The following is a 14,592-nucleotide window of genomic DNA, read 5'->3' on the forward strand; positions in this document are numbered from 1 at the left end:
TGGGGTGAGTCAAAAATAGCCCCAAAAATGAAAGGAAATTTAAAGTCTCAAAATGGGTGCAAATTCTAAACATCTAATAGTGGGTTTGGGTGTTGAGTTTATAACTTACTATTCCCATGTTACAAAAAATTGTATCAATCGAACGGGGAGGTAGAAGATGAAGAAAAACTAAAAAGTGGCGAAGTAATTCCGGAAAGGCCCCCCCCCTTTTAAATTAACTTTGAATGCATTCCAACTAACTTCGTGTACCTCTCCTGTTTCGTCATATAATGCTCAAGTCTAGATTCTAAATAAACAAGAACTTCTTGGAAACATTTGCTAACCGCGAACAGTTACCTTTAGATCAATAGGGAACCGGTAAATAAGCGCTCTACACTTTAACAAGTAACAGGAACTTTTTTGTAATTGCAACATGTAACCCGTAAATTTTCATGCATGCTACTTGTTGCTTTTTTTTTTTCAAGGGGGCCAGATGAGAGTATCTTTTTAACCTAATCAGTTATCACGTTTAGTAATGCTTATTAATTACCAAGCTTACGGCTGGTTTTCTGTCAAGAATATTATTATTATTATTATTATTTTGGTTGTTTGCTTCTATAGCGGTTATGATTTTACCCAAACTTATCTATCCGTCAGGTATTTGTATGTATTTTTTTATTTATCATTTTTCTTGGTAGCAGAAACAAAGCGTTTCATTATGTCTACGTATTTTCTTAGCAGCAAAAGTTTAGATAGAGCTTTCAATGTTATTTTTCACTCAACTTGTATTGCTCAGCTCAGCCTACAATGCCACAGCAAAAAAGGGTGTGATAACTGCTGAAAACCCTCGTGTTGTGACTGTGCCGACCTTATTATCATCAGAATTCATGTCTTATTGGATATAAGAAGGACACCAGTAGTTCCTGATTTTTTGTTTTTGGTTTCTGAATTGACTTGTTATTCGTTGTTTCTCTCATCAATTATATCACAACAACACAAACGGTTATGAAATTGTCTAGTTTCTTTATTTATTATGTTTTTGCCACCACATCTGTTGCAATTAGTGTTACAAAAAGGGTTGATCTTGGATATGTTGCTTGTAGCACATTATTGACACAATTTTCCCCTGATGGTGAACTTCAACCATTCTGTGATTTGTATAATCAGCCGGCAGTGGGTTCCATGGCTTTCTGTTTATTGAAAAGTTTTGGTTTCAATGAAAATTCGTATTATGAACCTTTTTTGAATGCTTGTGGTTTGTCAGAAAGAGACTTAATGTCATCATATAAAAATGCAACTAAATACATGAGACGAGGTTCTTCTATTTCAGATACCGGTTTCCCAATTGCTACCCAACGTGACCAAGTATTGACCACTCTTGATCAGTTATACAGAAGTGCTTTGAATGAGAACTACAGTGTCTGGTATGGTACTGCTTTGATTGCCTACTGGGGAGTCGTTATGTTAATTGGTTCATTAAACTATTGGTCTCACTTTTTGTTCCCTTCTTTTGTTAAAGCTATGCATGGACCAATTACCAACTGGATCAGGCGTTTTTTTGTACTTTCTCCTACATTCGGTCATAGCCATGCTTCTTCTTCTAAAAGATATCTAAAAGTCATTCAGGCATTTATCCCATTGAGATTTGAAACTTTAATTATTCTAGGCTGGCTTGTTTTATGTGCCGTGTTCTGTGGTACATCTATATATGCTTCAGAAGATCAAATGGCGTCTTTGCTTGTTGGAAACAGATCTGGCCAATTAGTGGCATTTTCTATCCCATTATTGATATTATTTGGAGGAAGAAACAATTTCATGCAATGGTTGACTGGTTGGCCATTTGCAAGATTTCTTGTGTTCCATAGATGGATAGCAAGAATTGTGTTTACCATGTTGTTAGTCCATGTCGGTTCCAAAACCATCACAATTAAAAGATTTGGTTCCTTTCCTGGATTCTTATCTCAAAACTATATGATATGGGGTATTGTTGCAATGGTTGCATGTGGGTTATTAATTGGTCATTCATGGCAAATATTCAGAAATACAAACTACGAAGTGTTTTTAATTGTTCACCATGTTTTGGTAATTATATTCATTGCTGGTGGTTGGATTCATTCCCCAGGTAATAATCTGTATATAACTTATTGTGCTGCTGTTGCTGTTTGGGGGTTTGATAAGTTGATACGATTGGTAAGAGTAACCAGCTATGGGGTCAAGAAAGCAAATGTTGAATTAATTGCCAATGAGGTATTGAAGGTTACCATTCCAAGACCACAGTGGTGGCGTCCATTTCCAGGTTCATATGCTTATATTTATTTCCTTAAACCAGCTTTTTGTTGGCAATCCCATCCATTTACTTTGGTTGATTCAGTGCAAGAGAACAATACATTGACATTCTACATCAAAGTAAAAGGAGGAATGACCCATGGTATTTATAAACAGTTACTGTGCACCCCTAGTCAATGTGCTACATTTAATGTTTTGGTTGAAGGTCCATATGCAAGTCCACACTCGGGTAGAAAGTTTGACAATTTGATATTGCTTAGTTCCGGTACTGGTATACCTGGTTTATATTATGCTGCTCTTGATTTGATAAGAAGAAATGATTGTGCAACCAAAAAAATCAAACTTTATTGGACTATAAGAGATGTGAAATCTATCAACTGGTTTATGGATGAATTTCTTGAATTAAGAGGATCAATAGTTGAACCAATTATTTACATAACTGGTGCACCACCAAGTGACAACTGTCCTGTTTTGGAAAAATGGGAGCCATCAATCACTGATAGTATTGGATCATTTAAACAGGTGAAGGAAATATTGAACTTTGTTGAGTTTAGAACTGGTAGACCCAATGCTGAAACGATTGTTTCACAAGAAATAAACGAAGCCAACGGTTCAATAGCTTTTGTTACTTGTGGTACACCATATTTGGTGGATGATGCAAGAGCAGCTATTATCAAGTCCTTGAAAACATGTACTTCAAAAAGAATAGAATATTTTGAAGATTTCCAGGAATGGTAGAGTGTATTTATATATTATTTGCAGTTATTCAATATAAACATTCGTTCGTGTACAAGAGCTCAAAAAAGTCGCATCTACTATTCAACTGACAGAAAGTGAAAAATTTTTCTTCCCAACTTTTTGAAAATTTTCTTACACTTTTTTTTTTGTTCTTTCTTGTAAACCACAACAAAACAATAATCATTAATAATACAAAAAATGGTATGTTAATAATGATTCTAGATCAAATGAGTTGGAACAACATCCTCCTTGCATGTTACAAGCAATCTATTAAGTAATCTTTTTTTTTTACTTTATAGAATAAAGATGAAAATCAAGTTATGTGCATCAAGGAGTGATGAAGTTCTTTGTATTAGTACCTAGTTTGGGATTTTGTTCCTTTATTATGGGAAAGTACTTTTAGTGACATCGCTCCTTTTTTCTGATGATGCACAGGCTGAGTATCTTTATTGATACTGTAGAGTTTTTTCAAACAAAATGTGACAAGTTGGATATGTTCGTTGATATTAATTTTGAGAACCTCCAATTTTGGAAACTAACATTTTGACTCAATGACACAGCCTTCTTCTAGAAAAGTTGCTCCAGCTCCATTAGCCGCTAAATCTAAAGCTTCATCTGCTCAAAAGAACCCATTATTGGACTCCACCCCAAAGAACTTTGGTATTGGACAAGCTGTTCAACCAAAGAGAAACTTGTCTAGATTCGTCAAATGGCCAGCTTATGTTAGATTACAAAGACAAAAGAAAATCTTATCCATGAGATTGAAGGTCCCACCATCTATTGCTCAATTCTCTCAAACTTTGGACAAAAACACTGCTGCTCAAGCTTTCAAATTGTTCAACAAATACAGACCAGAAACTTCTGCTGAAAAGAAAGAAAGATTGACCAAAGAAGCTACTGCCATTGCTGAAGGTAAATCCGCCAAGGATGTTTCTCCAAAACCAGTTGTTGTCAAATACGGTTTGAACCATGTTGTTTCCTTGATTGAAAACAAGAAAGCTAAATTGGTTTTGATTGCCAACGATGTTGACCCAATTGAATTGGTTATTTTCTTGCCAGCTTTATGTAAAAAGATGGGTGTTCCATACGCCATTGTTAAAGGTAAGGCTAGATTGGGAACTTTGGTTCACCAAAAGACTTCTGCTGTTGCCGCTTTGACTGAAGTTAACTCTGCTGATGAAGCCGAATTATCTAAATTGGTTTCTACCATCAATGCTAACTTCATTGAAAAATACGAAGACAACAGAAGACACTGGGGTGGTGGTATCATGGGTTCTAAAGCCAATGACAAGATTGCTAAAAGAGCTAAGGCTGCCGCTGCTGCTGCCACTAGTTCTGCTTAAGTAGATTGCAACACTTTAGTTTAGAATCACTTTAGTTTTATTTACATTATAACTCTTCTCTTCACTGTATATTAGTTTAGCTTTAATAATTTATATTTGGGTTTATCCGTGATAACTATAAGAATGTAACTGCAAAAGATCGTATAATGTTGCGATTCTTTTTTTTGTTCTTGAAATGATTAGGGCTATAGCCCTCATTCTCGCTCAATGATGTGTGTAATGCATCAATATTTTTTTTGTTTTTCTCTCTTAGTTTCTTAACTATGTAGCTCTGCAATTTTGCGTAGTGCGAGCCCAACGGGGGTACCAGAACAAACAAAAAAAAATTATCAGAGATTTTTCTTTTTTTGGACAGAGGTTTCGTATACCACAGTATCGAATTATTGTATGTGACAACTGGATAATAATAGAGGAAGACTTTTTGATTTATGAATGTATAACAGGAGGAATAGAAATATGATATAAATGAAAAGAGAGAGATAGAAAGAGAGACGTATCCATTAGAGGAAGGAGAAGAATTAATGAAAAATTGAACCAACAACTCACCAACGTCAATCAACTAGCAAAGAAAAAGTCTTCCTAGATGAATTAACCCAATCAAGGATATGAAATACTAACATTAATAACTATTATCTAGTGAAAAATGGCTAAATCAAAGAACCACACCGCCCACAACCAAACCAAAAAGGCTCACAAAAACGGTATTAAAAAACCAAAGACCTACAAATACCCATCTTTGAAAGGTGTTGATGCTAAATTCAAGAGAAACCACAGATACGCTTTGCACGGTACTGCTAAAGCTTTGGCTAAAGCTAGAGCTGAAAAATCCGCTTAAATTTTTTTTGAATAGTGAGGTTCTAAGTTAGTTTTAATCTGTATCATATGTTCATAAGCAATGTTGTATTTAATTTGTTATTGACAATTTTAGAAATGTTGAAGATAATGAAAGTACAATTTATGTATGGGTTTTTATTGGGGTATTAATAAAAAACTTTTTTAAAAATTAATAGTTAAAGAGATTTTATGACATTGTCTTGTATAAGTCAATTGTAATTGACGAGATGGCTCTGTCTGTATATTCATGTGTTCTTTTTTCTTCATCTCTGTCTTTGCCTAACTTTTCCCTATAAGCAATGTGTTGCAAAAGTGCACCAAAAAATAAAAAAAAATATCAACTCTTACCTCAACTTGATTGATCTTCAATGCAAACAATAATTAATCACAAGATGACTGAAAATTCATCTAAACGTTACCGAGTTTATATTAAGAACCTCAGTTATGAGACAAGTGAAAGTGATTTGGAACAATTATTCAAGAAATATGAACCGTAAGTGATTACCCAAATGCCATGATAGATTGTTGTTCTGTTGCAAATTTTTATTTACTAACTTGATAAGGATCAACGTTTTAATCCCAAGCTATACAATCCATTTCAGTAGAAGTGGTAGACATAGACCATTGGGAATTGCCTATGTTGAATTCAAAAATCAAGAACTACTTGATGCCGCAATTCAGGAATTTGATGGTTATGTTTTGCAAAACAGAAAAATCACAGTCAAGAAGCATTTACCATATAACCCAGGAAATCGTCGTTTCTCGTTGAAATCAAGCAAAACTGAGCTGTCAAAGAATGGAGCAGGCTCCAAATCTATTGAATCTAATGATGGTGCCACCGTAGATGATGCTCCAAGTAATAGTGGTTTTCCAGTGGTTTTATCGGTAAAACAACCAATTGTATTACCGGCTAATGATAATTCATCAATCGGTTCTGATAAAAAGAAATCGAGTTCCAAATCTGAGATATCTACTGATACGATTCTTATTCCAAAGGCTCATGGAAAGGTTACTGATTCTACTTTAAGAGAATTTTTCAAAGATTATAGTCCTACCCAGATTTATATTTTTAGAGCAAGAAAACCAAAACTCAACCCAATTAATCTCACTGGATCTTATGTTAGCGTGTTGGCTACTGTTGATGCCTCTCAGACCAAATTGGAAGACATAATTACTAACTTGAAAGCTCAAAAACTTAATGGGAAATATGTTAACATGAAACCTGCTTATATGTCAAAAGTTGCTGAAGTAACAAAAGCTGCTACCAGATTGAATTCATTTGAACTTATTGAAGGAACCAGTAATAGTGGTGATAATAACAACAATGAAAACAATGCTAATGATAGAACCAATGAAGAAAGAATTACAGTGGAACATACTGAAGTCCCTGTAAATCAAGATTCAAGCAACCCAGAAGAAGGTGTCTCTGGTTGAAGATTGGTTTACTTGTTGTTGGGTTTATTGGTTGTTACTAGTATAATTTTTGCATGTTAACTTTGGTATTGCTCATTTCTCTAGTCATTTTTTTTTTTTTTGCAATCAAAGTGCTAGACTTCTTTTCTTTCCTTTTTTGGTCTCAATTAAACTACAATTTCCAATTCTTTATATTTTATATAATGTGTATTAAAAAATAAAACAACTCGAAAACCCTAAAAATATTTAATCATGCATTTCTTTTCTTTTTGTTCCCTATGTAATTTGTACAGTAAAGTTATATTGTAGAAGAATTCCTTAATTAAATAATTTATTCAGCGGTTTTTTGAGTACCACGTAACAAACCAGTTCTTCTAGCAGCAATTAAACCAGCCTTTTGACCGGAAACAGCACCTCTAGAAATAGTAGAAGCTTTACCAATATGTTGATGGTTACCACCACCATGTGGATGGTCGACTGGGTTCATAGCGACACCTCTAGTCTTTGGCCATGAGTTTCTCTTAACCTTGTATTTGTGGAAGGCTCTACCAGCTTTCAACAATGGTTTATCGATTCTACCACCACCGGCAACGACACCAATAACACCTCTAGCGTCAGAAGAGATGATTTTTTTGGCACCAGATGGCAATTTAACTCTAGTTTTGTTTTCATCTGGGTTGTGTCCGATAATGATAACATAGTTACCAGAAGTTCTACCTAAAGCACCTCTGTCACCAACTTTTTCTTCAACGTTAGAAACGATGGTACCTTCTGGACAAGCACCCAAAGGTAAAATGTTACCAACATTCAAAGAAGCTTTTTTACCAGCATAGATAAATTGACCAGTGTAGACACCTTCATTAGCAATGAAAGTTTCTTCTCTCAACTTGTATCTGTATGGGTCACGGAAAGCAACTTTAGCCAATGGAGCACCTCTACCTGGGTCATGGATGATTTGTTTAACAACACCACGGATGTAACCATGACGTTCAGCATAATCCAAGGTTCTTAACTTGGCAGCACCTTTTCTCAATCTGGTGTGGGATGTGAAAATAGAACCAGCACCTTTTCTTTGGTTACGAATAACTCTACCTAAACGAAAAAAAAAATTATTAGTTAGTATTCAAAATTACATGCTTTTAATAATCCTAATGAAATACAGTTTTTCATCATTCAATATATTGATCATGTAAGTCCAATGATCATTTTTCAATTACATATTCTTGAAATCTCATCTTATTCATCTCGACTCCACTTTAATATTCTTCGATAATAAAAAATTTTTATTACATTTTCAACTTTCAAACCAATCATTCTCAAATATTCAATTAGATCATTCTTGACAAATCTCTCTTGATTTTAATTAAATAACTATCTCTGTATATCATTCCTTATTGGTAGTTTCATCACATACCCATTGTTTAGTGATATTGGTTTTAGTACAAAGTATATGAAAAATATTTCTAACAAATTTTTTCAAAAAGTTTTTTTTTCTTTACCGTGATGGTGAAAGTGAAAGTGAGAGTAGGAGAGAGTGTGTGTGTGTGTGGGTGAGAGTGCGAGTGTGTCTGTGCGCACAGTATAGGGCGACGCTAATGCTTGGTGAGAGTTAGTCTCACTACAATGGGCACAAACGAAAAAATCCCTAACAAAAAATTAAAATTACTATGGTAGTGCGCAGCGTATAGTTAAAATATTGAATTATGTGCAGGAGAAAATTGAAAATGAAAATGGTGGTTATAGCCCTAATTTGCCAGTATTTGCACGTGATAGTATTAGAGGCAAATATGAAAAACAATATCGAAGTTGCAACTAACAACATGATACACATAGTTAAAGTATACAGCTGGTAATCAAATGAGGCAAGACGTATTCTACTAATTTAGGAGGACCACCGGTAGTTATTGGTTGTTTGGAATAACCAGTTAGGCGTTTAGAGATGGAGTAAAATGTAATGGTTAACCTCCAGTAGCTGGCTCTAGGTTATATTTTAATGGTTATATGATGTTTGTAAGTATTGAGATTGACAGTTTGTAATTTTGACCTAAAATGTTTCTTTGGTATTTCTTTAGTACAAATTTTATACAAAATTTGTATAAAAATAGGCCAAAAACTTAACAAAGTGAAACAGCTCAATACAAACATACAGATATAATTAGATTACAAAAGTGCTAAAATGAATGCACTTGTAATTTAACAAGCATCTGATTTCTGTAATAAAACATCATATTCGATGTTGTGAAGAATGCCAGACTCATAAATGATTTGTTTTGCAACCTTTTAATACACAGATAATTATAGAGAGTTACCTGATAACAGCAACGTCATATACTAATTAACCTACGTAGAACATCTAGGTACAGCTCAACCATGGTGTTATCTATACCATTTAACAGACATATCTATGACAATACCCATGTTGTCTTTATCACTACTAACATGGGTGCGTGTACAATTGTAGAGTTTTGTGTCTAGAATCCTGGTACTGTGGGAACAAAAAAAAAATCCAACCCGGGGTTTAAAGAAATCTCGATGAGCAAAAACATCGAATCAATAACAACTGAAATTAATCAAACTAAACTATATCATATAATGATACCCAGAAGATGTATTCACTATAACGATAGTCTACATTTGTTTCACAACATAAGGAAATTTTATCAATTTGCTCCACTATATAAAAGATCACATCTAGAAGAAAATGAAGTAGCATCAACACCTTCCAAGAACAAGCATAGTCAATTTAAAAATAAACTGAAATATGATCTGTCAAGCAGTAAGAAAAAATCAGTGATTACTACGGAAAATGTTGAAAAAGTTTCTAAATTCATTGAATTTCAAAAACAAATGGGTTCTACTGCACAAGAAGAACCAAAGAGATCCAAATCTTCATCAAATGATGAACAGAAATCCCCAGATGTTGTATTACAAAGATTGGACAATTTAATGGATGCAAAAAGTCCTAAACCTAGTCGTCGAAATAGGAAACATGGAATAAAAAGACCAGAACATGAATCTAATTTGACTAAATACCATACAACTAGTGAAAAAATATTAGAAAATGAAATTAAACAAAGTATACCACCAAATAAAAATGATATTCCAAAATTAGCACATAATTTAGATCGAGTATTATTTTCACCCGGTGTTCATTTTTTACAAGATCCAAGAACTAGAATTTATAATTTTTCACCATTTTTGAAAAAAGTTATAAGTTATAAAGATTTTAATTTTGATGCTATTGAAGGTTTTACACCAGCTTCAAAACATGCTGATTTATTAATGAATGCACAAAAATTTAAAAAACAATTCTATTCAAGTACTTCTGCCATGACTCCTATTTTGTCTAAATTTTATGCATTATTGAATGATTATAAACCTTTAAATGTTAATAGATTTGGTAATATCCCATTCAATGGTCTTAGTTATTATTTACCTGCAAGTTTGGTAATTCAACCACAAGGGGAATATTATGATAATGAAACCAAGAGTCAAAAACCAGTTTATTCTATCCTGTCAGATAAATCATGTGATTCAGAGATTATATTAAGTGCAATGGGTCATTGTTTAGAAGTATTGTTGACGAATCCCGAAGATGAATTTGTTAAATATCGTAAAGATTCCACAGGAGAGAATCCACAAGTTGCACCAAGTACATATAATTATGCATCATATGGTGATTTCTTGATGAGATCACAATTGGATTGTTATGATGAACGATTACCAGGAAATGGAACATTTGATTTGAAAACAAGAGCCACGACAAATATTAGATATAGTTCTAAAGATGCATCTAAAGTTAATAATGACTATCAAATTTGGAAATTAACTGGAGATTATGAATCATTTGAAAAAGAATTTAAAGATTTGATAAGAACTGGAGCTATGTTGAAATATTTATTTCAAGCTAGAATTGGACAAATGGATGGTATTTTTATTGCTTATCATAATATTAATTCTATATTTGGATTCCAATATTTACCTCTTGAAGAATTAGATAAATTGTATTACAAGGGAGCAGAAGAACCGACTATTATTCATACGAATGTTGATGAAATAGACGAAAGTCAGTTGATTGACAATTTACCTACTATGATTGGTGAAACACAATTTAAATTTTCTATGGAGATTTGGCAAACATTATTGAAGGATCATATATTGAAAGATTTGAATGCTGAGTTTGATAATAAACCAACACCATTTAGATTAATTGTGGAAGCTTCAAAGAGTTTCAAACGTCAAGTTGAATTAACCGTGTATGCTGTTCCAATAACAACAGAAGAGATTGAAACATTACAAGGGTTTTCTGATCGTTTTCCAAGTGATTTCAAACTGGAAATGCCACAGGAACAGAGACTCAAGAATCTTGCTAGACATGCCGAAGAATTGGAACAGTTTAATGAAAAACTTATCAATAACAAGAATGTATTGAGTTACAAAGTGACTGTACAATCCAGTACAATTGATGACAGATATTACGTGTACAGTTCATTACCAAGCAGTAAATTCAATGACTGGAGAATTAAATATAATGTTACCAAATTGGTCAAACCAAACAATGAACAATTACTCAAACTGCTTCAAATGGGGGTTAATTCACTATCACATGGGTTGGATGAAAAAGATGTTAAAGTTTCAACATTTGCCCGTTCATTAAACAAATCTCATTCAATGTATGAAAAAATTGGGTCTATTCGTAAGAAATCTTGGGAAGCTAAGGAGAAAACCCCTGTTGTATACCATCCAAAGTATAAGTTTTAAAAAAAAATATGTAAATAGATATTGACAGTATATAGAAAGGACCGATATTGAAATACACTCGGCTCGGTTGTAATATAGAATTACACAATAAAGTCTATTGAAATATGTCTGGTTACGTAGGACAATGAATCAACGTATGCAACCGAAAAAAATAAAATAAAAGACAATTGTTTGATTGATTTGTTAAGGCAGTGGCAACAAAAGAAAAAAAATCTTTGCAACACTTTAGCAGCAGCGAAGTTGGTGTCACAATAAAGAGAATAAGAATAAGAATATGAATATGAATAAGAATAGCTTTTTGATTTATGCACACTCTTAGATTTTTATTTTTTTTTTCAATGTTGAACAAAATCACACACTTTCACACACAAAAAAAATTTATCATAGGCCGGTGGGTTAGTAATTAGTCTCCCTCTCCACTCCCCCTCTTTTAATTTTCTACCACGGCCTGGTGGTGGGGGAGAATAATAAAATTCGTACGGAAGAGGAGAACCTTGGAGGAGGGAGGGAAGGGGGTTACAAGGGGGGGGGGGAGAGAGAGAGAGAGAGGAGTGTCAAGACTCTCCGCTTTCCCATATCAACAGTTCAATGCTAGATCTAATTATGACTCAAATTATTCTCAATGAGTCAACTTTATTACCCAGTTCCGTTGATCCTGTAGTCTTTGATAACGACGCATTCGACGGAGTTTTTTTTTTAGTTGAAGTCCCATGAGACCGAAGTTGATTATTTTTCTCTTCAAGGGACTAATTAGATCCGCTGAAGATTTTAGATTCTTAATAGTGACAATGGGGGAAGGGAGAGAAAGAGAAAGGGATGATAAAGATTACCTAATATTTGTAATGTAGTATTACAACATTAATCACACAAACTTCGACCGAGAGAGGAAAATGCTTACATAATCCTCAACCGAAGAGAAAAATTTTTCTCTTTTTTCTTTTCAACAGTAAGGAAAACGAACCACGTTGAGTTCTGTCGAATTCTCGTTGCTTCTCTCGCTCCGTCTGTCCTCTTGCGACCGGGCGATTTGTAATTTTTTTTTTTTTTTTTTGGCTAATGATTTCGCTGATAACGCATGCGCGCTCACACGGATTGGTTCTCTTCTGATTTTTTACATGTTTTCCTAATTAGGTAAAGAGATTCGGATTATTTTTTTCCTTTTTTTGTTTTTGAATTGGAACATGAGACACATCACACTTCCACACTGAAAAAAAATCTAAAACCAGAGTTAGAAAAGAAAAAGAAACGATGGTGGTGATGAAACAAATTAAAGTCGACGTCTTTGCTTTTTATTTATCATTTTCATAGCCAACGGTCACAATCGACTCAGAGAAAACAAAGGAAAATAAGTTTAATGTAAGTGTTATAAATAATAAAAAAAGTAGCCACGTCGTGGGCTGGGTTTCAAATGAGAATCGTCATTATTAAACTCAACACGGGCAGCATTAAACAAAAAAAAAATGGGAAGATCCTCTCTCTTCACATTACATTCTATCCCTTTCAGTCGCCACCTCGTATCTTCGGAACAACTCTGGTCGTGTCGATGTGTACAATCACCTATGGTTTTACAAGTTACGTCTTCCCCTCCTTCACCATTGGTGTAACCTGTAAAAAAAGAAACGAAGCAACAGCAGTAGCAGCGGCGTAACCTGTAAAAACCGTGCTTCCGTTGGTGCACCTGGTGACAGAGACAGCGGATGAGCAAAAAAAAGGAAAAAGAAACAAGGGAACAAAAAAAAAAAAAAAAAATTCACAATGACACCGTTCGTGCTGCTGCTGCTGCTGCTGCCATTGCTGCTACCGCCATTACAGATTAATTTTTCTAAATTGTCTCCCCTATATAATAAAAACCAAATAACCTAAAAATTTTTTTGATCACCATCATTTTAATTTCTATCTCTTTTAAATCATCATCATCAAGTTATCAACGATAGATTATATATATATTATATATTATTCAACCATCAAGAGTAGTTTGAATCTTTAATAGACTTAAACCACACAACAACAAAAACAACAGAGTATGAACAATAATCCCAAAGTGACATTTGAATTCTTTGACAGTCATAATAATTCGATGCAACAACCACAACGAAATAAGCAATTACCACCAATCTCAACCGACTACGAATATTCTTCTAGTCCAAATAGCCCCAACCCAATGGGCTTGAGATTTATAAACTCATCATCTTCATTAAATTCTTTATTTGATAATGCTCCTCCTTATATTAGATCAACTTCTACTGCAACAATCACTCCAGTATTATCAAGAAATGACTCAAATTTATTTAAAAATAACTATAGTTTAACCCAACAATTTCATCCAACTATTCAAGAATTAGATTTCACTAAAACTATCGATTCCAAATTATTAAAACATTCTCAAGAACAACAAAAGCAACAACAAAAATTAATCGTTGTCTTGGTTGGTTTACCAGCCAGTGGTAAATCTACTGTTTGTAAACAATTAGAAACTTTTATCAACACTACTACTCCATTTAGTTCAAACATTTATAACGCTGGTGATGTTAGAAGAAGAAAATCATGCAGCGAATTTAATGATGCTAAATTTTTTGATCCAAATAATGAACAAGGTAAAAAAGATCGTGAATTATATGCAACTATCACCGTTAATAATTTAATTAATGATTTAAATTCAAATTTATTTGATGTTGGATTTTTAGATGCAACTAATACAACTATTGAAAGAAGAAATAGAATGATTAATAAATTACATGAAAGTATTCCACAAGGTAGAATTATTATATTGGATGTTCAATGTAATGATGATAAATTATTAAATTATAACATTAGTTGCAAATCAAATAATAATGATTACAAAGATAAGGATTATAGTATGGCCATTCGTGATTTCAAAGCAAGATCCATGAATTATAAAAAAGCTTATCAACCAATTACTAGTGTTGAATTGGAAAATTATGGTGATAAAATTGATATGTATGTTAAATGTGTCAATGCTGGTGAAACCTTTGATTTTAGTAACGTTAAACAACGTTTTATTGATGACGAACATAAGGATCAATATCCTTGGTATGACATATTATCTAATTTTAAAGATAATTATTACGAATTAGAAGGTAAAAAGTATTTGGAACAGGTTAACAATTGGTACAATTTGGATTAGGTTTAGGGTTTTTTTTTTATTTTTATTTTATTTATATTATTATTTGGGTTTATTTTAGTTTTTTTTTAATGTTTGATTGTACATATATATATA

At 33.3% G+C, this 14,592-nt stretch overlaps 5 protein-coding genes across 5 annotated transcripts; all 5 read left to right on the top strand. All coding sequences in view use genetic code 12, as the record gives it.

Annotated features, from left to right (window-relative positions):
- Positions 1 to 984: 984 nt before the first annotated feature.
- On the top strand, positions 985 to 3,003 carry CTRG_04088 (uncharacterized protein; the record flags this gene model as incomplete). Its single annotated transcript, XM_002549745.1, has 1 exon — positions 985 to 3,003. One exon carries the CDS (start codon positions 985 to 987, stop codon positions 3,001 to 3,003), a length of 2,019 nt encoding a protein of 672 aa, XP_002549791.1.
- A 551-nt stretch (positions 3,004 to 3,554) lies between these two features.
- On the top strand, positions 3,555 to 4,346 carry RPL82 (60S ribosomal protein eL8; the record flags this gene model as incomplete). The annotated part of the gene is made up of 1 exon (XM_002549746.1): positions 3,555 to 4,346. One exon carries the CDS (start codon positions 3,555 to 3,557, stop codon positions 4,344 to 4,346), a length of 792 nt encoding a protein of 263 aa, XP_002549792.1.
- Positions 4,347 to 4,989: 643 nt separating this feature from the next.
- Positions 4,990 to 5,181, top strand: RPL29 (60S ribosomal protein eL29; the record flags this gene model as incomplete). Its single annotated transcript, XM_002549747.1, has 1 exon — positions 4,990 to 5,181. The coding sequence occupies one exon, from the start codon at positions 4,990 to 4,992 to the stop codon at positions 5,179 to 5,181; it is 192 nt and encodes a 63-aa protein (XP_002549793.1).
- A 3,944-nt stretch (positions 5,182 to 9,125) lies between these two features.
- On the top strand, positions 9,126 to 11,354 carry PET127 (Pet127p; the record flags this gene model as incomplete). The annotated part of the gene is made up of 1 exon (XM_002549748.1): positions 9,126 to 11,354. The coding sequence occupies one exon, from the start codon at positions 9,126 to 9,128 to the stop codon at positions 11,352 to 11,354; it is 2,229 nt and encodes a 742-aa protein (XP_002549794.1).
- Positions 11,355 to 13,377: 2,023 nt separating this feature from the next.
- Positions 13,378 to 14,499, top strand: CTRG_04092 (6-phosphofructo-2-kinase; the record flags this gene model as incomplete). Its single annotated transcript, XM_002549749.1, has 1 exon — positions 13,378 to 14,499. One exon carries the CDS (start codon positions 13,378 to 13,380, stop codon positions 14,497 to 14,499), a length of 1,122 nt encoding a protein of 373 aa, XP_002549795.1.
- Between the last annotated feature and the right edge of the window lie 93 nt (positions 14,500 to 14,592).

This window comes from Candida tropicalis (assembly GCF_000006335.3).
Source record: "Candida tropicalis MYA-3404 genomic scaffold supercont3.5, whole genome shotgun sequence".
NCBI classification, from domain to species: Eukaryota; Fungi; Ascomycota; class Pichiomycetes; order Serinales; family Debaryomycetaceae; genus Candida; species Candida tropicalis.